The 23,062-nt window shown below is 43.6% G+C and overlaps 1 protein-coding gene across 3 annotated transcripts in view; it reads left to right on the top strand.

The window, feature by feature from the left end:
• The first annotated feature begins 1,837 nt into the window (after positions 1 to 1,837).
• The window catches only part of RCSD1 (RCSD domain containing 1), a 35,272-nt gene continuing 14,047 nt past the window's right edge, over positions 1,838 to 23,062 (top strand). For 2 of the 3 annotated variants that reach the window (XM_062597249.1, XM_062597231.1), the window contains exon 1: positions 1,838 to 2,011. In XM_062597249.1, the coding sequence (XP_062453233.1) occupies positions 2,006 to 2,011 (6 nt within the window). In that variant the 5' untranslated portion in view covers positions 1,838 to 2,005. Of the gene's footprint in view, positions 2,012 to 7,516; positions 7,565 to 23,062 lie in introns of all 3 variants that reach the window. The other variant, XM_062597240.1, reaches the window with a different exon arrangement.

Below are 23,062 nucleotides of genomic sequence, written 5' to 3'. Positions count from 1 at the left end.
AATAGATCCCAACTAGAATGAAGCAATCATTGGAGGGATGTGATTTTGAAGGTCTGTTTCATGGCACATGTCTTGAAAATGACACTTGTGACCAATGTCCACAGCGAAATCCTCCTTCTGTCCCTGCAACAAGCAAAGCATGGGCAGTCAGAGCATCCTGCCCTCCCTCTCTAATCCTGCTCTCATCACTTCATTTCCTATCTCCTCTCCCAGGGTACTATTATTGTGACTTTAAGAAATCAATAGGATTACCAACCAAGGAGGAATTTCATTCTCACATTTCTTTTAGACATTCTCTCTAAAGGGGAAATCTTTAGATTTCTAGTTGCAACATCTGCTGATTGCTTATAGCAGAAGGGTTTCAACCAATCCAGTGTTTCAGCAACAGAAAATTAATTAGTCCTTTTGCCTAACCTCCAGACTGTAGCAACTCAGCATATCATTCTTTTGGCTAAAGACTGAGTAACCATTGTATGTTGAACTTCAGAGATAATGAGATTGTGATTTAAATCTGTTAATTCTTATACTTTCTGAAGAACCACAGGAGTCCTACTGCATGCAGTACAGCAACAGTTAAGGGTACTCTAAGAACAACCATGCTGAGGTGATTTTTTGTAATGGTCATCTGGAATATTATGATGGTCACATTTAAATACATTCTGGAGTGCTTTTCCTCTGAAGGCAGCAGGGACTTGTGAAAAACCGTGAAGGAAAAGTATGCATCTCTTTCAGAAAAGATGCTTTAACCCTTTTCTGTCCCCAAGACAAAATGATGACATGAAATTGTGTCCCTTTGCAGCTGCACGTGAGGCAGGGGAGGCTGCAGAAGACAAAGGGAGTGTTTCCAAATTCCTCTGCACCACCCTGTTCTCAAGAGGTGGGGACTAAAATTCTTGAGGAGGAGCATGTGCAAACAGTTGCTAAAACAGGAATGAGCTGTCTAGTTTACAGCGCTGTGATCTGAATGGAAAGGGAAACCATAGCAAAACATTCCTGAGGCTTAATTTTTCCCATCTGAATTTTTCTACTACCATGGAAGCTTCTTGTTTCCAGTGCACAAGCTTGTCCTTCTCTGTGAAAGGAGAATAACATCCTGTAACTTCTGAGTTAGTAGTATGAGAAACAAAATCAGAGTGGAAAGAGCTAGTCTTGCTTCCCAGCTAGCCAGTGACACCTTGCACAGGGACTGCCTCCTCTGCCCACGTTTGTGCAGCACCTTTCACAGCGGAGCCCTGATCTCTCGCTGGGTACTCACCCAGTGGCACATTCGTATGGCTGATATTACTGTCATGGCTGGGACACTTAAGACTTCAGTTCTGCACAAACACAGTCATCACCACCTCTCAACTCCTCTTCTGCCCTTCTAACCACCCTAAAGACATCTGCACTGCAGTTCCCTAAGAGCATGAGAGAAGAGATAGGGGAAATTGCAGCTAAAGGAAGATCCATCTGACAAATAGAGCAAGGGAGGAGACCCTGCAGACTTGGAGAGGAAAGCATGGACAGGGGAGAGACCCAAGAAGACACATGGTGGGAGCAACTGCAAACAAAAGAGAGAAATAGAGCCAGGAAGGGGAGCGGGCGGAGGAAGAAAGATAAGGTGATAGAAAATACTAAGAGGAAAAAAAAGAAAAGAGGGAGAAAATGCACACACGGTGTCCCCATGTTTGGGCACAGCAGCAGAGTTTGCTGCTTGTTGTCTCATGAGCCCAGCACTCTGGGCAGGACAGTATCTGTTTAGATTTGTGTCTAAATTTAAACCCTGATTGCCTTGCTTCCCCCTCCTCTCCTCCCTCCCTTCCTCTCACCCACCCGCCCTTCTTCCTTGTTCGTAGTGCAGGGCCGCTCGCTGGGCTCTGTCAGCTTTCACGCTGAGCAGGAGCGATATTACGTACCCTCCACAGCAGCGCGATTTTACTCTGGCTCGCCTGAAGTTTTCCCACAGATAAGAGGGAAAGGGGTGGGGAAGAAAGATTGCCCCGAGGACACCTCTCTCTTGCAGGACATGGAGGTAAAGAAAACTTTTATTTCCACTAGCTTGTGACTGGCTACTAGATCTGCATTAGCTCCACCTTGCAAAGTAATTTTTCACTGAAGGTAGGTCAGACTATCAGTTTGCTGAGGTTCAGATAAATGTTTGCTCCCCCCACCCCAGCCCCTGCCACTCACCTCAGAATATTTGGCAGAGTTTAGTCTGGATTTGGACGTGGGGGGACGGGGAGGGGAAGAAATTACATGTGTGGAAGGGGAATGAGGAAGGACTGCCATTTACTTTTTTAGTCTGAGGTAGCAAAGAGAGTTAACTTTTAAAAGACTTGCATCATTTTGAAAAGAGGCTTTAAAAATCCCTAAGAAACGGTCACATAAAGAGAAGTGGACAAACCGTACAGGATCAGCGGGCTCCTTGGGATTGATTTCTACCCATCCCTTGCAGTAATGGCTGTGATTTAGCCCCAGATGTCCCCCCCTGGTTCCAGGTGGATCATGCAGTCTCACTTTCATTATCGACAGAGAGTTTTGGTTCAGGAGCAAGAACGTGAGAGCCCTTGCTTCTGCAAAGTAGACGAACAGCATGCCCGTGAAGCATTTCCCTTACCTTTCTTCCCGCTGCGTGCCTTGAACTTCAAGAGTGGAGGAGCTCTTGGCTGTTGATGGGCATGCTGCTGATGGAAAAGGGTACAGAAATAGGAGTCAAGATTCCCTGCTTTTTAAGTCCAAGCCTTCTGTGACTTGTATCACACTCTTCAGCAAGGCATTTCACCACTCCTTGCTTCTTTTTCATTCATATAAAATGGGAGTGATAGTGCTTGCTTCACTCATGTAAGACTGGATTTGCTAGATTTTCAAACTTTTTTCAAGTGGCAGAGGGAAAAAAATGTTTATTTTTAGGAGAGGCATGGAGATAGGCAATTGCAACATTGGCAAAACCTCAAATGATGCAAGAGAACTTTTGGTATTTCAACTAAACACAGATCTTACTAAATATTTTATAACGTCTTCCTGGAGGTTTTTTTTTTTGTTTGTTTGTTTGTTTTTTGTTTGTTTGTTTGTTTTTTTTTTTTTTTTGCGTGTTGGTGTGATCCTAATAGCAGGGGACACACAACGAAATGAGGGAACGGTGTGCTTGAGGCACTACTATAATTTTTCTTTGAAGGTTTCCAGCACATAGGTCAGCTGGGCAGTTCTGATAACACCCAGGTGTTAACATCACAGTCCTTCTTATCTGTGCTGGCCTGCCCCACAGGCGAGGGTAAAAGATCAGGCATGTTCATTACAAGAAAAGTCTTTGAGAGGCTATCTAAGCAGGTCTTGGTGTGGGGAAGGACTGAACACTGATCAAACCAGCATAGACCTTATTGTGGCATGACAATTGTATGGTTTTATGAGGGCTTTTAGGTCTGTCAGAATCTGAATCAGTAACTGTTAACGCTTGTTTTATTCTTTCTTGCTATGCAGCATCCTGTGATGTCTCAGAGGGGAAGGGGAGTTGAACTCTTAATTTGTTACAACTGCTGTACACAGGAAGTCACGGAGCAAAGCCTAAATTAGGGCTGAAACAGATATTTTGTCGTGTCACGGGCGCTCTGCCCCATCTCCTCTCCTCTACACACAGAAAGGCCTGCACCCCTGGGGTGTTCTCTGCTGCGTGGTGCAGTGGTGCTTTCAGAGTAGTAAGGGATGGGCCCTCCATTTCCTTTTGGGAAACACATGTAACACATATGGCAGGTCTGACTGTCAGAAAGGTTCTCTGAAATGTTTAACCTATGACTTTCCTTCTCTAGATTGAGTCCCTTTACCTTTGTTTCCCACTGTTTCCCCTTGTTGCCAGGTTTTCTGATCATCTGTAGATTGCTGCATCTATTCATATTTTTAAAACATCTCCTCTCCCAAAACATCTTTCAGGTAGTGCACTTGGTCTTCCCTACCCACTCCAGCCTTCAGAAAAGGTGGTTAATGTTCCACAGATGAGAAGATATTAGACAAATAGAGCCAAGAGCAAAGATTTGATTTCCCGCCTCCCAATTCCCTGCTCCGTCTGCTTTTTCCTAAGAGCTTTTCACAGACAGCATGAACAGGACATAGAGAGTCATTACAGTCTTTTGCATTAAAAAACAGATTTAATGCTCCTGTGCAACGAGAATGAGAAGCTCTGTCATTTCTCTGTTTGCTTCAGCAATAGCAGGCAGAGCTGTTCTGGGCTTTTTTGCTGGCATAACTGGCAGCTCTTTGCTCTACTGGGACACATGAGGGATTACTAGCACTAGGGGAAGAAGGACAAAGGGCTGACCTAGCCAGCTGATTTCCATCACATCTCTGGCAGAAAGACAGTATTTCTGAAAAACTTAGAGAAGCAAGATAGTTGGGCTCACTTTCTTAGTATGGTTAGTGTGGTTTTACTGCTCCTTAGGAGCTAGTACCAAAAGTCATTGCCATTCTGCTATCAGGAACGCACCCCGTTGTAAGCAGTAATTGTGATTGCTTAAGATCAGGCAGCAAAACCCTGCTGTTGCTAGTTCATATAATTTTGTGAGTCTGATGATCATCAGGGTTTTTTCTGAAGACCCTGCTCCTTGATACAAAGTAGATTTGAGAATCAGTTTTCATTCTAGTGATATGACTACTGAAAAGAATTTGAAATGATTGAAGCTTCCACCAAAACCACCAAAATCAAGAGAAGTTCATATTAAAAATGCATAGGGTTGGCACTAATGAAAGCAAAGCCTCTCTTAAATAAAAATAGCCACTAAATCTTCTTAATGCCCACAGTCCAAAAAGGATGAGAAAAAGTTGTGCTGGTTTTTTGGTTTACACCTTCAGAATTGGTCCAGTTGTCCGATTCTTGTAGTTGTAATAAACCTTGCTGAAAATGTTGTGACTTAAGGCATCCATTGAAAGTGCTTGTGGCTTTCTGCAGCCAGCTGAGTAGGAAATACTGCAAACATTCAACAGTTGTTATGGCTGTTCTCTTTCCAGCTTTTCTGTAGGAGCTTGGGAGCACAGAGAGTTGTGAACTTTACTCATAAAACAAGGTGAAGCAATCCAAGACTGAGTTTCACTTTGCTGGCTCCCTTCGGTACTCTGGGTTCCCTTAGCCATGTAGATGCAGCAACTAAGTTTGTTTTGAGAAGGCTCCCTTCTTCTTCGCACCTACCAAAAAATTTGATTTCTTTTTCTGAGGCCTACATTCCCATGTCTCCTTTCTGCACCTAGCTCCTGATGGATCTTCATTTTGCCAGTTGCACCAGCTCAACAGAGGGAAAGCTTTTCTAGGGGTGAGAGCAGTTCTCTGCTTGCTTGGCCACTTCTCTTCTGTGCACAGCTGCTGGACACAGTCCCAGTCCCAGGATCTGTGCTGTCCCTACACCGCAGTGGCCTCATCAGGGACATTTGGGGAGCATTGGGCTGTTGGTCTTTACTGTAAAGGCCTATGCTCTGTCAAGTGTGGATGCTGTAAGAGTCCCTGGGTCCTGTCCTGCCCCCACTAGCAAAAACCAGAGCAGGGTGGAGAAAATTCCTTTGAGTTCTCTATTCTCCGTTGCAGCAGGAGCCTGTAGAAACCTCATCAGACTCCAACACATCCCCTCCCTCAACCGTCTTAGACAGGGGAGATCAGAAGCCCTTTCTTCCTTTTGCCCTGGTCAGCCAGATGCTGTGATGGGCACATTTGTTACCGCAAAGTTACCGCATCCTGCCAGATTTATAGGGAAATCATGCCCTTTTCCAAACTGCAGAGCATCTGTATTTCAGTAGAGGCCCTTACCTGTCCATAGGAATACTGTGCTATGATTATATTACCTGTCACCCAAGAGGACTGAAGTGGAGGGGAAGGAGGAAAGCGCAATTAGTATTCTTTGGTCAAGAGGGCTGAAATTTTTATCTGCTATGATGCTCGGAGTAGCAGGTCAATAAGACACACAGAAATACACCAGGCTGAGCGAATTCCCCGCCCACCATTGTAACGGAGGGACCATGACCGAGCACAGCTAGTATGCTATCATTAGCACTGAAAGGAAACAGAATTCCCATTTCACGGGAAGGTCTGCTGTTTGCTTTCATTCCAAAAGTTAAAACATTCCTTTTCCACTTTTCTTTTTTCTTTTTGCCTAATAGAACATTTTCACCTCAAATGCACTTACTTTCAACATTTCCTCCCGACTCATCAAAATGACACACTCATACAGAGTGCCTGTGTGGAGAAAGAAAAGAGTACTTAAACATACTAGGAAAGGTCATGTATGACCTTGTTTTATTCCTTAGTCTGGACAGATTTAGGACCTGCTTTGGCAGTAAACAGCATGTCTGCAGCAGAGCTGGAAAGGATCAGATTTGCCAGACTTCCCCATTCCAGTGACTGCATAAAACCCCTTCTCAAGGGTCAGAAAGGGACAAAGCCAAACCCCATGGGCTGTGCCATAGCCCTTACTTGTACCTAGAGGAAACCCTAAAATAAGTCGTTTACAAAGTTAAAGCTTTACTGTTTCAGTGGAGAAGGGATGATTCTTGTGACCTCGCCTCTCCCTTACTCCCCATTTTGGTCTTTGACTGTCTTGAGTATCCCATGCCACACTAATAGGCTTTCTGGAAAAACCTTCTTCCCTGTACTCCACCATTGAATTGGGTGGACATATTGCTGTCAAACAGCATATTATGCATACCTTTCCTACCACATTCCCAGGATTTCCTTATCTGAAGGATAAAGGAAAGAATCAGCATTGCTTTCTAAGATGGCTACTATAGTTGTTGCTCAGAAGCTCTGCTGGTTTTCCTCATGGAAATGACCAAAGCCGTACAAACAAGGGATAATTTTCCTAACTGATTTCATGTTAGCTTAACATGAAGCTAACAAGTTCATGCCTACTTAACAGTTCTAGAGAGTTGGACACTGCCTTTCCTAAAATACCAACTTTACAACCTTAGTTTGGGATATGAGATTGCAGCTCTATCTAGCAGCAAGAGAACCTGCTTGAAGGACTTGTGAAGTATAATGTCATAACTTGCCTTTGGTAGTTTGCACTAGTGCATACATGAGGCTGAACTGGTTCTAGAGACGGGAGATCTGCTGTATAAGGAGAGACTATTATATATCCACTGCACAACTCCTTCACACCTAGCTGTTGTCCATGGTATGGGCTACTTTGTTCTTACCTAGCATCATATAAGACACTGAAATAAGTCTGTCTTCATCCAAGGTACAATGTGTCCAGCTTTGAGTTTTATGCCAGAAATGCTTTTACTTTAACATCAAGTCTGGACCATGTCTTTGTGATATCTTATCTTCAGTATATGGGTACTGGTAATGTACCAACAAAAATGAGGCTTATCTGCTCCAATAGTGCCAAATGAAGTGTTCTGTATAAAAGAGAAAAGAGACTAGACCAAATTCTCAGATAAGAACGCATTACTTGCTAAAAGGTGCTTCTGGAAAGCAGTTCCAAGCAAAGGCCCAGATAAATCTTACTCACTTGTCAAATGAATAGGTGGTATAGACCTAAGCCCCTTTTCTTTTGTTCTTCAGGATCAAATTTTAAAAGTACTCAAAACCCACAGAACAGGCAACAAGGTGGTAAGTTGTTTGTTGTATGAAGTGTCCTTATGCAAATAAACCTGTCCACCCTTTATAATGAGATGCACACAGTGTTTTGGGCAATGGCCAATCTGCGAAGGATATTGGTTTATTACTGCTAGCTTTAGCAGAGTAAATGCTCATATTAGGCTTCTGAAACGCATGCTCTTAGCATGATAGGGCCGCAATTCAAATTGTGGTGGTGTTGGAGTTGGTAGCTCTGGCATGCGGTACTGTTTTTCTGAAGTACTTGAAGTACTTTACAAAATACCTTTCCCTGCTGCATTATCACTGAACCAAGCTACACAGAGCTTCTTAAGGTGAGATACACACTCACATTGATCACAGCTTTGCAAGCACAACAAATTATTGCATGCAGTTTGGAAAACCACAATATCTAGAGGATGCAGACCAATCTCTGAACTTGTTGTTCAGAGAAAGACACAAAAATGTGAAGAAGGGGGAAGGCTGCCTTAGAAGAATGGAGTTAAGTCAGGGTAACTGCATGGTGAGACAGAAAACAGCAGACTAAACCTTCTAACACAGAGGAAACAATTATTTAGTGCATTGGAAAAGCAGTATGCCTAGAAATAGTAGGATCAAATTAAAGGGAGGTGTATGTCTCACCAAATACAAGCAAGGATTTCTAGCTGTGAGATCTAGTAGCATTCAAACCTCTCTCCCTTGAGAGATTTAAAAATAGACCAAACAGAGCATTGAAAAGATAATGGCAGGAGCTATATTCTGCTGAGTTGAAGCAATAGTATTGATGGGGCCACCAAAGGGGCGGGAAGGCACTGTTTCTTCCCTCCTTCCCCATGTGGAATTGCTTACTGAAACTAGTGGCTATTCAACTTGGAAGCGTGGAACCCCGAAAGTGTTTATGATTCCTTCCTGCTACATCACATTGGTCAAGCCTGGCAAACTTCTACCTATGGGAAACCTAAGTCAAAATAAACTGGCATAACATCTGCAAGAGTCTGGGAACTGTTCTTTAAATGCCTGTGTGAAAAACAAAACCTATGTTACTTTGTATTTCTTCTTCCTGTTGTAAGAATGGATTTCTTCATCCTTTAAAATTGCTTACTGCAAAAGCAATCATGGGGTATTCAAGTCAATACTCTTGAAATACCTTTCTTCTGAGTGCTATGTTTCCCCGATGCAAGGTCAGATGAAAAGGCTCCTCTTTATTCCTCCTCTCTCTTTTCATATACACACACTTGAGCTTGTGTGCCAGGTTTCCTTGGAATTTCAACCCTTGGGCCCTACAGCTAGTATGTATTTAACTTGTTAAATGCGCACAGTTCAATTTGGTTTCCCACTTAGTCTTGACACACTGCATAGAGCTGTCAATACTGTCCCTCCAGAACACCCAGTGTTTTCCAGCGTATTTATTCCCAGTTAGGGGCAGAAGAGCCGTCAATGCAAACAAGTATACACACATGTATCCGTCCTCTAGACAGCAGGTGTGTCTGTAAAGAAAACAGAATGGAAGGAAAGAGGATTGCTGAATACACTGGAGCATGAGGTAACAGGTCACACAACAGTGACAAGTCAGACAAGAAAAGTTACAGCATCTTCTCCTTCATCTCCCATCTCAATGCAAAGCTGCCTTTTCACTGATACTGGACTGTTAATCTCATGTAATATCAAGTCCTGCTCTGTATAGCTTAAGGAGCTTGTGCCTGTAATCATCAAGGGATTTCTTCTCAGCCACTCTCCTCTGTTCCTTGTATTCATAGTAGAGTTCAGATCCCTTTCGCTCCTCATGCCCTGAGCATGGGACTCACCTTCTTCGACCCTGCCCTCCCAGTCCAGCTGTCTGCCCTTGGTGCTGGGATCTGACAGTTGCACTACTCCAGGTATGACCTTGAGAGCCTGACTGGAGTGACCTCTGAGCAACATCCTACACACCAGACCCTGCAGGGAATTGCTCAGAAGTGTGATGCTCAAGATCCTTTCTTACAAGGTCCATTCCTCACAGCAGCTTCACGTTCAGATCCAACACACTGCATCATCTGGAGCGGCCCTTCCAGCCTTTGCAGCAGACACTGGGAGTCTCAAAGGCCAAAGCTGGAAGTCTTGAGGGAGGCCTTTTCATTTTGGGGAAAGAAAACCTATCAAGAAATGAAACTGTCATATTGTATTTCTTCTGCCTGTGCTCTGCAACTCAAAAATTCCTGAATCACTCTTTTGGAGGTTGAATATAATTTTTCTTCTCATCACTTCTCATTTTAACATCTCTGAAATCTGAGACATGCTGGCCAGATTCTCCTGATTTACCCCATGAAAAAGTGGAGTGCAGGCACTGAGTCGCCACTGCATGTGCACCTCGTTCCAGTGCCTCAGCCTTAACCTGGAGAAACTGTGTTTGAGGTTGGAGGAACATTCAACCCAGAGTCTTATTTGTCACAGCATGAACATGTAAGAATTTAAATTAGCCAATAGGAAAAAGAAATAGAGCACTGAAATAAGTAGAGTATTTCAAAGCTCTTACAAATTTTGGCTTTCTCCTTTACAGGTGTATTGGGAGAATTTCAAAAGCAGGTTACTCAGAGATAATTATCTTTCTCAAATTGCAGAAGAAATTCACATCAAAGGCTATGTTGGAGCTCAGGATTGCTTGTCCTCAGGATGCATTTTGCTCAGTAGACATTGGAGTCATTTATTTACAGAAATCACTAAATTCCTAATGTATTATTAGAGGTGATCCAGACTGGGCTTGAAAATTTAGATATGCATTTTCAAACGTAACTGCAAATTTCCTGTGCCTGAATTGGCTTGCCCAGTGTAGATCATGGTTTTCAGAGGTCCCACAAACTGGAAACTCTAGACAGAGCCAAAGGAAAGACCACTGCCGAGAAAGTGCCCCGTGGACCCAGCTCCTAACTGCTGCTGGGGGAACTGAAACTTCCAGGGACCAACTAAAAAAGACATCTCTGTGGGTACAACTTAGCATTCACACCTCAAGTTGGCTGCCAGTTGCATACTTACTATCACTTTCCTCCATACCATATCTGTGTATCTTTTTAGACTAAATTCCTGGCTGAGATAAGTACGAACCTCCTTGTCCACCCTGCTTGTATGCAATGTAGACCTAATTTAATAGCAATGTGTTACAAAGATAGCGCAGTCCTAACTGATGAGTTCTGAAAGCTGCAGCAGTTGGGAGCTCTGTGTGGGCTCATTTACCTTCTGGTTTTCAGCTCCCAGCATGATGAATTAAAAAGAATTGAATCTCTGTGCAGCTACAACTAGACTGTATCTATGTTGAGTTTAACTCCAAATGGGGAAGTATTTACAGTCTACTGAAAGCATTTAGCTGAAATATTTTGAATTGTCCCTGCTCCTTACATCATCTGCATCCCTTCTCTGATGGTTCAGTGACTTAGGTTTCTCATTTGGCCTTCTGAATTGCTTCAGAGTAGATAATTAATCAGACTGTGTATGCACCTGCCTAAATCAACCTCTTTAACCACTCTTAGTCCAAGAGCTGTCTTCTCCTCATCCCACCTGAAACATCATGTCTGAGTCTCTTCCTGTTGATGTTCATCTTATTTCAGATCTCTGTGAAAAGCAGGGCTTTTTTTCTCACTCCAGATGAGGCAAATCAGGGACAAGCTAAACTGAACAGCAGTTAAAAAATGATTCATAAAGCTAAGGCATTTCCTACCACCCAGGCTGTTCCAATAGGTCAGCTCATTTCCTTCAAAGCAGTTACCCAAGCATGTAAATTTGTGTAGGTGAGAGCAGAACACAGCCTCACATTGTATCGTCATCTATGATGCTCCAAAAGTGGCCTAAAGCAACATTATGATTCACATGGTTTAAAATAATAATTTGCTGCACATGTTAAATTAATTTCTGTGCATTTTAATCGTAACTATGGTTCAGGTATTTTATTCCCAACTTTCAAGTAACATGCAGACATCCACAGTTTTCCTGTCAAACTCTCTCCCCTTTCCTGGAAGAGGGAGCTCACCTGCAATCGGATGCACTTGCCTTAGAGTCTGTGTTGCTTCCCCCGCTCTCTGTGGCCTGCGCAGGAGATTTTGCCGGTTGTTCCTGCAGGAACTAACTCTCCCTTCAAGCAGTGAGAGCTCCCCAGGCCTAGGCCTGGAAGTACACACAGACAAGCATCAATTAGTTTGGGGAAAGTTGACAGGCTGTATACAATTCCCAGACCAGTAGGAAAAACAGCCAGAAGTCTGAGAGGGAAACATCTGGAAGCCAAGTAGGATCCTTACGAGGACACATGCCAGGAACAAGAGCCTCGAGCAAACAGCCAGTGCAAACACTGCACTAGGTAAGCAGGCTGTCTTACAGTGCTTATTAATGATCTTCCTCAACACTACTGTTTCACCCCTTCACCTGTGAGGTATTTGCTAACAGCATGAGTAGCTCAAGCACAGATTTCATATACTGGCAGTACAAGCTGCTAAAGACACAGAGGAAGTAATATGCTCTAGTCCAGCCAGGCTGCAGTTGTAACAGTTGTTGTCAGCTGTAGATTAAGACATCAGAACCACTGCGCCGGGGTAGAGATCAGCCTTTGACTCCGAAGGTGCCCGCCCAGAACTGGAGTATCTGAATTCCTACAACACCACCACCTCTATGACTTACCTATTCAAAGGCTAATTTCTGAGAGAAACAACTTCCCCTTTTCCCCCTACATGTCTTGCCCGTGTATAATTGCATTTTACTTACCTACAGTAGCTCATGTCTGGTTGTATAAACCAAATTTTAAGACAACATTTATTGCTTGAGGGTGCCCATCAGACAGAGAGGAGTCGCTGGCAAACTGTGCAGGAATATATCCTGCTTGACACACCAGAACAGCAAGAGTTCCTCCAGAACTAAGTTGAAAGCTGTGTTCCTGTGTTCAGCTAATGAAGATAAGATTTATGTTTAGAAATCTTGGGGACCAGGAAATAAAGGAAAAGTAGTGCAGTTTGAAAGAGACTGTGGATTTTGACTATTTGGGAAGTGGTGCATTGGCTCTCGGATGATATCGAAATCATGCTGCCAAGTTAATGCCCACCAGTTTCCTTCATTTTTACATTCTTTTAGAGGGGATCTGATGACTATGTTTGACAGGGTATGTCAGAGTAAGGGACCATATTTTCAGCACCCCAATCCAGATTTTCATAATCATAAGTAATAGGAGTGCTACAGTATATCTGCTGCAAAATTCTGGTTCGCTGGCAATACACATGTTTTACAGATACAAAATATTTTCCCCAAAACACTTAGTGTTATTATAAACTTGCTAGAGAAGACTGCAGATGTGTCACTGGTGTTCTCTTGGAGCAAGGGATGAGTTCTGCACTGTTCTTTTAAGGCCAAATGCTCATTACAACAGACACTAATTTCTTGAAACTGTTTGTTCCAGATAAATACAGCCAGTATTTCAAAAACAGACATTATAAAGTGAAGAGAATAGTCAGGACACTAAGTTCCCAGGACATCATAAAAGGAGGAAACACCTTAATCTAGTCTTATAGTCTAGAAAAACTTAGTAATTGCAGAGATCTTTGTAAAATTAGTAGCATCATTATATCTCAGTGCTTTATGATACTGATTGCTTACCTCCTTTTTGCAGTGTACGGGGTACCCCTGGGTAGTAGTTAGAGGGCTTGAAATGCACTAACATATACAGTAGCTGCGTATAATTATCAGCTTCTGAATCCTGCTGTATTTCTTCTCTTGAAGTTGTAGTGTCTGGAGTATCTCAGCCTCCCTTAAAAAAAAAGAATGTCTTGCCCTCATGACGGCAGAGTAAACCTTTAATGTGAGACACCAGTACACCCCAAAAGCTCAGAAAGGAGAACCAGGGTTGTTAGCTAGACTTAAAACCCAGCACTAGACTGATGACTTTTTGAAGTTGGCACTGTTTCAGGTTACAGGAAAACTCCTCTTGCAAAGAGCTATCCCTGAGAGAAGCATGCTATACTGAGAGCCTCTATTCCTCCATTTCTGTGGCTGTGTCTGACTAGGTTCAGCCAGATATCAGCTTTATCCACAGTCCTTTTCCTGCTGCCTGAAAGTATTTCCATGTTGACTGCTTGGCCTCAGTCTGCCAGCAGCTGTGTGGGGCTGTTAACAAGGCAATTACATAAGCCTGGCTCTTTTACAGGAAAGCCCAAGGCCATTTCTCCTTGAATTGATTGGACTCCTTAATGAAGCTTTGCTGTTTCTCCTGCTGCCTCAACCATGCCAGTTGCCTTGTCTGTGGGCAACTGGTCTTGTTGGCAGAACAAATTTTGCTTCTCTGCTTAGCCCTTCTACCCTCTGCTCTTCACTGTCAGTAAGCAAATGTCTTCTGTCTTCAGAATCTGATGATCTTGCTGATGACAACTTCTCCTTAGTGTATATAGTGCTGCTTCCCCCCTGCATAGCCTCAGCACTCACTGGCAATTAACAACCTTTTATTATACCTGCATACCTGTCATTTGGGCCTCTTAGGTTTTCATTAGAGTAGGACTTACCCTACTCTACCGGTATCTTTTGAGCATTTCCTCCTGCATATTCTTTCTTCTGGCACCAAATCTCATTTCATTTTTTTAATTATTTTTACTACTTTTGACATCTTCTTGCTTCTCCTTCCTTTTATACTATTGACATGGTCTGGGGAAACCAAGACTCTGCTTGCTGAGCTTATGTACTTTATTGTGCATACAGACAATTGTTACAGTACAGCTGTGCAGCTAGAAACAGGAAGGGTAAGTTGAACAAACAAGCCAATAAAAACAAGGGATCATGTGAGCAAGATGTGATATCTGTTGTATCACTAGCAAAGTGTCTTTAAGAGGCCCTTATAATAATGCTGCATATTACCAAATTTTTAAAAATCTGATCAGTTCAGTTAGAAACCAGACTGAAATCTCCTTGAAAACGTAGTTCACCAGAGGAAATCAGTTTGTGGTGCTAGACTGCCTTAGGACTTGCCTAGGAAGAGTTTTGTGGCAACAGGGCATCTCAACTAATATGTGCCCAAAGTCCTTATTATACTATGCAAGTTTCAGGCAGCTGCATATCCTAGTGGCCCCAAATACAGAAGTGAAATGCAGAGACACATGGTCTGGGTGCATGTTCATATAATGTTATGTCTGAGCTGATGACTCCTTTGAGGGTGAGCACAGCACCAAATGAACACAGCCTTATCAATACCATCCTAAGGAGCCATGCAGCACTGGGTGACTGGGGGGCTCAGGTCCCTTATTACAGGAATCCTTCAATTACGCTGCCTCGCACAGTGTAGTCATGATCAGCCATGCATATAGCAGAAAGCCAGTGTGCTATGGAGGACCAAGTGTCAAGGTGGGACTCATGAAGCCTCCAACTAAAATTCTCTCTTGGACTTTGGGTGGCTGAGGGCAAGTTATTTTGCATGAGATCAACTGTAGCAGAACTGAAACACTGTACTCTACATCTTCAGTGTGGGAAAACCCCTTGCAGCCACTGCCTAACTCTGGTGGTTTCTTCCCTTGACCAGGCATCTGCCTGCTTGAGTTGAAGTTCAGCCCATGCCTACAACTCTACTTTTGCACAAGCCAGAGATTGCCCCATCTGACCTGTCTGTGGGTGGTCTGCTGCCCAAGCCAAACTGCTGTTAGAAATCAGGCATTCCCCTGTTACGTTCCCCGCTGCCCCACTTCCTCATCTCTGCTCTCCATTCCTTTCCCAAGAGGATACTTTGAGCACAGCAAGCACAAGAGAACAGCAGTAAGCATCATAAAATGAAGGTGACACCTACGTGTTGGTGGAGATTTCTGCAATGTCCCCAACCATGGACTGCCAAAATGCGATACATACACACGAAATAATATTTTTTAAATGGCCTACTGCCTTTTTCCCTGAGCAGCAGGGAAAAAGGTTCCCTGTTGGTTGAACAGCCAGTAGCCTTATCTTGCCTAGGCCACAGCAGAGCCAAGAGCTGTTGCCATCTCCCTTTGAGTGTGGTTAAATGCTTGTCGCCTCCTGCACAGGCACGCTGCCTGGGAGAGACCAGGTGCTGCAGCTCACCGCCGCTTTTGGTAGTGATGACACTTGATCAAGCCGTTCTTGGCAGCCACTGACATGAGTGATAAGCGATTTGCTCAGGAAGTGAACAGCCTGGGCTCAGTTCTGTTCATGAATGGGGGTGGACTTGAAACTTTTTGGTCTGTCGAGCAAGAGATGAGTTTTAATTTGGTGCTTAGGGAAACCGAAGGCTAGCCTTCCTGTGGAAGCCATACCAACATATGGCAAAAAATTCAAGGTTGCCTGGGGCAGAGGAAGCACAAACCTGTGTCTTAGTGGCCTGAGAACTCCCCTGACAGATAAACCCTTGACTTCCCTCAGGACTGTTTCTGTATCATGTCCAGCAATTGCAAGATATGCATACAAATGCGCAAACTAATACACTGCCCTCTCCACATGAGGCTCTGACGTACAGCTGCTGTAATAAATTGGCCTGTACAGTGTTGGGAGCACAGAGGCACTATGCAATTGCTAAGTATTGTCATTACTAAAAGGGAGAATCAAGATCTAACTCCTATTCTTCACAGTTGCATTTGATGGGTTTGCTAATGTCACTGGGCAGCATTTGGAAAGCACAGGCCATGCCCTCCAGGGAGATGCATACCATGGCATGAGGAAAAGAACAACTTGCCATAAATTCAGCCTCAGAAATTTTCAGCACCAGCCAAAGGCTAGTACAGAGTATTTGGCATACTCTTTCCATATAAGTGTCTTTCCAGGCCAAACTATTGATATTAGGACATGTTACTAAAGAAGTCTGTGTGGGCAAACAGGAGGCTGCTTTTTTCACTTCAGGTCCATGAGGTTGTGGGACTGGCAACAATAGCCCCACCTAATTGAGTTAAACTGAGACTTTATGGAGTTACTCTGAGGAGAAGGGAAGCCTTTTAGAAGATGCACAGAAAGCTGGCACTCTGTAACTGACCTTCCATTAACCATGAGAAATGATGCTACCTAACATTAGCATTGCACCCACTTTGCTAGTAGAAATGTGTCAACAGCAAAGGCAGGCACTTCTCAGAGGGTACACTAAAGCAGTGATTATCTCGCTTTATTTTCATTGCAGTCAGTCTGAAATAGAAAGCAAATAGTATAATTACCATTTCTAATTTCCTGATGTCTACAGATGTTTCCTATAATCCTGCTGCTCTCTCCTACCTGTCCCCTTCCAGTCCTGCACCAGCTGGTTCTTCCGACATCAACAGGAACAGCACTGTTGGAGACAATGGAGTTGCACTTGGATTTGCAATGCTCTTAAACCATGCCACCCAACCCCCATCACTTAGCTCATTGCTGAGTATGATTAAGGTGGGGGGGCGGTTTTTTGAGGACAACCACTGGTCTTCATGTTCAGGAGCTCTACGCAATCTTCTGTACTATCCTGAGGTGACTTGGAGGAAAGCGCCAGAGAAAGATCCTGAGCAAACCACTGATCCAGACAAACAGGCAGCAAAGCCTCACTTCAACCACTGTACTAATTCTCCAGGCCTTTTACATGCAGGCATGGGTAGCTGAAGCTACTGTAAGAAGGACAACAAGGAGGAATTTCTCCTCTACTTTTAGTAGGCAAGTGGGAAATACGTCCAGCATTTCTTTATAGTGTAGCAGACAAGTTCAATACAGTGCTGCTTCCTCTGGAAAGCAGTTCTTCCTTTATTAGTTTTTGGCTAGGATATCTCACACCTTTGCCCAGTTTCCAAATTTTGATTTTTTGAGCCTTTAAATTTGGCAGATCTGAGCCTCTATAGTTCTAAAACAACTGCACTGTATTTCGGAGCTGCTGAGTGTCTTCTGGATAAAGCTTGGTTGTCATCACTGACTTGGAATATCCTCACATTATCCTCTGTGCTAGGCTTGGCCCTGAGTACCAAGATGGCAACAGCTCATGAGGGAGCTGTCTGGAGGAGAGGGTCAAGATCAAACCACTGCATGTCTTGAGAAAAATGTTTTTGTAAAGCAAGCTCTTCCCAAACACAGGAAAAGTTTACATATTTTTACATATTTTATGTAAAGTGGGATTTTCCTGCTCTTTTTCTTAAAACAAATAAACATGCAACCCTCCTTTGAAGTCAGCATGCTTCATACTATTCTGCTTCATGTTATAAAGTGCCTTCCTCTTTATCACCAGCATTATGGCTATGCAAGACCCTTGCATTTGAGTTCAGGCACACATACTGTGTTCAGTCATCCATGGAGAGATAAGTGTTGACTTGTGTACCATTTCTGAGGACAGATGTTGTACTTGTCCGAGTTGTTTTGTGGCTAGCTTATTCGCAGACATCAAGAGATGGTCCTGCAGTGATTTTTTACACTCAGGCAAGAAACTTGCTGTCAGCTGAAAACATTAGAAAAAGAATATAAGAGGCCTGATATTTGTGACATGCATTTCAGTGGTTCTAGTCAAATCTTTATTAGAGCTGTTTGTGATAGCTCTTGCTTGCATTAAGACTGAAACTGAAGAAAGCTGCTAGAGAACATTGGTCAGGAAAAATGATGACTGATCTTGAAGGTAGCATGTATAATCAGGAATCCTTACCTCCTCCTGCCTGTCTCCAAAACTGTTGTGGCTAATATGTTTCTATATTTTTGATACCTCTTAATTAGTGAGTATTCACCTATCTGAAGGAAACCAGAATCTACAGCCGGGTAAAAGTCTAGAGATATGCATGCAGAAGAGATGTGAGCCTGAGTCAGAAGAGTCTTTAACCTGTCTTCAGGGCCCAGGAGCTCTGATCTCAGATCTAATCTGAGGTCCTTTCCTGTTCAGAGCACTCAGAAATCTGGAGCCCATATTCTGACACTAACAGCATATTCCAGAGGGCCACAGATTTCCTCCCTGGAACTGCAAGATTAATCTGTTACATGTGATGTCCATCAGACCTGGAGGTTACTTGACTTTAATGTGGAAAAAGCTTTCTCCTAGTAGTGCAATGATTCTGCACTGTTGCATGCATGCTCATGTGAGATGGATAGAGGTTTTTCACTAATTTCTTTTTTTGGAAGTCAAACCAGAACAGTGATCACACTACCTTTAAAATGCCAGGCCTGGCAAATAACAGCCAAGGATTTTACAAAGTGCCTGAATCATCGTTATGCACCACAATGCCCTTAGATTCTTTTGCAGCTGGATTGTATGTCCTGATATGAGCCCTGGAATTTTCTTGGAATCCTTCTTTTCTTTTGTACTTCAAATACAATGTTTTGTACCTCAAGTACAATCTTACTTTATTTCCTCAACTTGTTTTTGTGTTTCACTTCTGCCTCCTGCTAGTGGAGGACCTGCAGTAGTCTGAGGCCAGCTATTCCTTTTTGCTCAGCCATCTGATCCCAACTTGGAGGAAAAGGATGAAGACTCCATGATTCCAACATTCTTAAAGATCACAAAATGCTGATCTGGCACATGAAAGGGAGATATGCAGCTTCTGCTGAAGCTTGCTCAAAGAAAATGAAACAGAAAGAGAGAATTAGAAAAGTAATATTTCTTTTTCAACATTTAGGATACACCTGAATGATCTACAAAGTATTCTAGTCTTGTCCTTGCCTGGAAAACAACTGTAATTAAAGCTCTAGTATGCAAAGTTCACACAGCCCCACCAGAGGTAGGTGCAGAAAAGGCTCACACAGCAGCTTCTGCTCTGGTGAAGCCCAGCACCATTATTGTAGCTCCTATTCCATAAGCGAAGAATGAATGGTAGGAAATGCAGATAAAAGTCTTGGACCTAAATCCCACAGTACTATGTGCTACTTTGATACGATAGACCAGGAACTGGCTATGAGGTATCACTGCAGCCACTTCTAGCCAGGGCTTCTGCCAGTAGTTAAAATTTACTGCAACCAGACCAGGAGCAGCTTCATTACCAGATAAGAAGCCAAGGGAATAAATAAACCACATAAATCCCTCCTGAAACAGAGAGCTGGAAGGTCTCCAATGGGAATGATTTGTGAAGAAGTGTAGAGAGAGAGACAGGAAGAAAGATGCTTCGTTGGGATGAAGAGGGGTCAGCGTAGCAAGAAGAGGTTTGTTTACTCAAAGTTTACATTTTGGAACGTATTGCCTCTTGAGCCGGGGGCCCAGCAGACTGCTGAGCTCTAGGCGGAACAGGCACCCTGAGATTTCCTTCTAGGGATGTGAAAAACAGACTAGAGCAAGCATAAGCCCACCCACTTCCTGGGTAATCTGTGCTCAGCCTTTGGTGATGCTTTCGTGGATAATGAGAAGAATTAACAGGCTCATATTGTGCGTAGCCTCCACTGATTTTTGCTGCCAATTCCTTGTGCTGTGATTCAGTTATTTTCCCACTCTCCTGCCTTTGCTCCTTTTGGGGGAGCTTTGTTCTAAATCTCCCCCTCTAACTTATTTCTCCTTTTTCAGTCCTAACAATGTTCCATTTTCGATATGATTTGGATGCTACTGATGTACTCACATACACACAGACAAACAAATTAGCTCAGATTATGTTGGCATGAGGGTACAAATAGGGATTGATCTAAATGGGAAACACAGAGAAATGGCTTTGAATGAAAAATGCAAACCCACACAAACTACATAGGAGAGAGATTTTTGTGGATGAATGGATAACTCGCATCCAAACCTAACTAAAAAAAAAATCTTAAACTTTATTTCAGTTCATTTAAAGAGGAGTTCTATACAGCTGCCCATCTAATCTAATCTGCACTTAAAAAACATGGCAGCAGAAATAGCTGGTGCCTGTAACAAGAGATCAGAGATGAAAATTCAGTTATCTATTTCCTGCCGTTGAGCAGATTTTCCCAGGTGAATGTAAGCTTGTCAGTTCTGCACTATTCTCTGCTTTAAGAGAACAGTTTCCTTTAGAACCTCTTCCTTGAACAATAAATTTACCAAGACTAGAAAAGGATTGTTTGGTGAAGTGGCCTCTTTGGACATTTATATGTAGAATAGGGATGAAGGATCCTCGTATCTGATGGAAAAAATCCATTATTTCATTTCATGCAGACACATTACTATTATGTTTCACATTGTTGAATATTGTTATGGCCTTTAACCACATGGGATTTGTCTCACATACAGTGTTTGGCTGCTCATGACCAAATGCTTTCTGATGCCTTCTCCAGAGCATAGGTCAAATTCTCTCCAGACAGTAACTGTACCAGAGATGCTGTACCTTGTGACCATTCAGTGGCCTTCTTGCCTCTAACTGGCCTCTGCAGATGAACAGAAGATTGGTCAGGGAGAAGGAATTAGCTCTTGCCTGTAGATACGGACACCCCAAATTGGCGGGGCAGTATGGGAGGACCTAGCACTGTCATCACTTTGTCTTTGCTTGATCTGCAAGCAAGAAGGACATCTCTGCTTCAGCAAACACCCTGCATGCCAGGGGATTTTTTCAAGAGGGAGGCTACAACACCTCCCTGCAGTGAGAAGAAATGTTCACCTACCTCCCACCCTGTGGAGCCCTGTGGGAAGACACACTCCTCATGACAACTTAAAACAGCACTCTCAAATCTTGTCTCCTGTGACAGAAGCAGGTACTTGAGAAGCTTGAGAATGGCTTTTTTCAGCTGTACCTATTGTGAAAGAGTTGAATTGCATTAAAAAAAAGGCACATTTATCAGATTCTGGTCGCTGTGCAAGCTAAGATAGTTATCCAGTGTACATGGCATAAGCTTTCGCATGCAGACAAAGCCTAAGACTCCCTAAATCCTGCAGCTACTTTAGTGAAAAATGAGAAGGGTCTGTGTAGTGTCTGGAAAGCCTTTGCCCAGAAAGCATGTCGTTCGCCTTAGGAGTGCTGCTTTGCTTTGTCAGTTTCTTGCTTTGCAGGAAGTTCTGAGTTTGAGCTTCTTGGTGAGCATAGGCACTTCAAAGGCAAGCACAGCACAGCTTTCCAGTGCTTTTTGGTGGACTCCAGGCAGAGGGTGATGATGTTTACCTTGGCAGCAAAACTGTCTTAAGTAGTTTCCTCCCCGCAGATGCCTCCTCCATCCCTTCCTTAGCTGAGCAGGTACCAGAGCTATAGAGCTGCCCTTCCAGCCATACCATGAGCTCTAGCAGTGCCTATGCCCACATTACACCCTCCATCATGCCAGTGCAGCTCTTTGAAAGATGGCATGGTGATCCACCTCAGGGAACTGTCCTGCATTAAGAAAAACCTTTTATTGGCTGGGTTATTTTTAGTCTGAATTACTTCCCCAGCCTGGTTCATGGCACAGTCCGGCAAACAATTTTGTAAGCACAGCTGAGGGAGGGTGAAGATGGCAGCAGCTTAAACCAGCACCGTGGTCACACAAAAACAACCAAAACCACTTCCATTCCCCTGTGAACGAAACCACACCTCTTAAAATCAGATACCTGGTTCACCAGTGGGCAGGAGGGATAGGCAGAAAATTTCCTGAAAGAAAGTGAAATTTATGTTAGCATGTTGTCAGCCAACTCTGAGTGGAGCAGGGCCAGGGTCTGTGTCTGCCGGAGAGGTGCCAGTGCCACAGCCGGGGCTCAACTTCAGAGCAAGCTCTGCCACATGCCCTGGAAAACCCTCTCCCCAGCGGCAGCACGTGATAGCTGCTGTTCAAGGGGGAGCTGCTGGAGACCTCCGCCACAATATTTGCAAATTTTTACTGTGGACTTCTTCCAGATCACTCAGCTGCTAATAACATGCTCTCTGGGATCCCTCGCAGGCACTCTGTGGGTTCACTGCCTGCGCTCAGCCATAGCTTGGACAGAAGGCAACACATTGTGGAGGGAAATACTGACACAGCAGACTAGAACAGCCTTTACCAGTAGGCATGTAAAAATATTATTCTCTGTAACATCAACCCTCTGAGCAGGAGGACATGCAAGGACATCATTTTTTTTAGATTCTGGCATCTTCAGCCAAACTGGTTAAAGAGAAGTTGTCATCCATTAGCTGCAGTTTGTTCCTGCCATCCCTCCCCCACCTGCTATGGCAGTGCAAGTGCTCCTAGGGCTGTGCTGTCAACTGGATTACTGAAATGATCCTGGTTAAAAATAACCTTGTAAAGAGGTGAGGGATGTATTTTTAGCCTAGACCATTTCAGTGATTTAGTTTAGTGCACAAGAGAAGGGGGTAAGGGGAAACGAAAGGTCAAGGGAGAGTGAACAGCTGAAAACATAAACTGTCTTTCTGCCAGAACCAGGATCTTAGGAAAGTCTGCCCTGAAAGCATTGATCCTCTCTTGTTTTCAGCATGGAGAGCTGGGATCTGACGATCAGTATTTCAGGATCCTATTTCTGTAAACAGAAGACTAGCCCAAGCCTCCTGTGCCTTACTGTGTCTGTTGCTGGCACACTGTATTTTTCATTATTTTTGCCACATTTGCATTTTCTCAGGGAGATCATATGTGTGGTGATGAAAAACACTATGGGAGTTGCAGGGAGGCGTAACAGTGCTTGTGCAAGCACAGGGCACAGAAAGCAGGTTGACACTACGGACTGGTGTGAGAAGCGCCTGTGAGGAAAATGGTGAGGCTCTTCAG

This window comes from Rhea pennata, chromosome 1, assembly GCF_028389875.1.
Source record: "Rhea pennata isolate bPtePen1 chromosome 1, bPtePen1.pri, whole genome shotgun sequence".
Classification (NCBI taxonomy): Eukaryota; Metazoa; Chordata; class Aves; order Rheiformes; family Rheidae; genus Rhea; species Rhea pennata.
The sequence above is the reverse complement of the archived record's forward strand: the minus strand, read 5'-3'. Positions and strand labels throughout refer to the sequence as shown.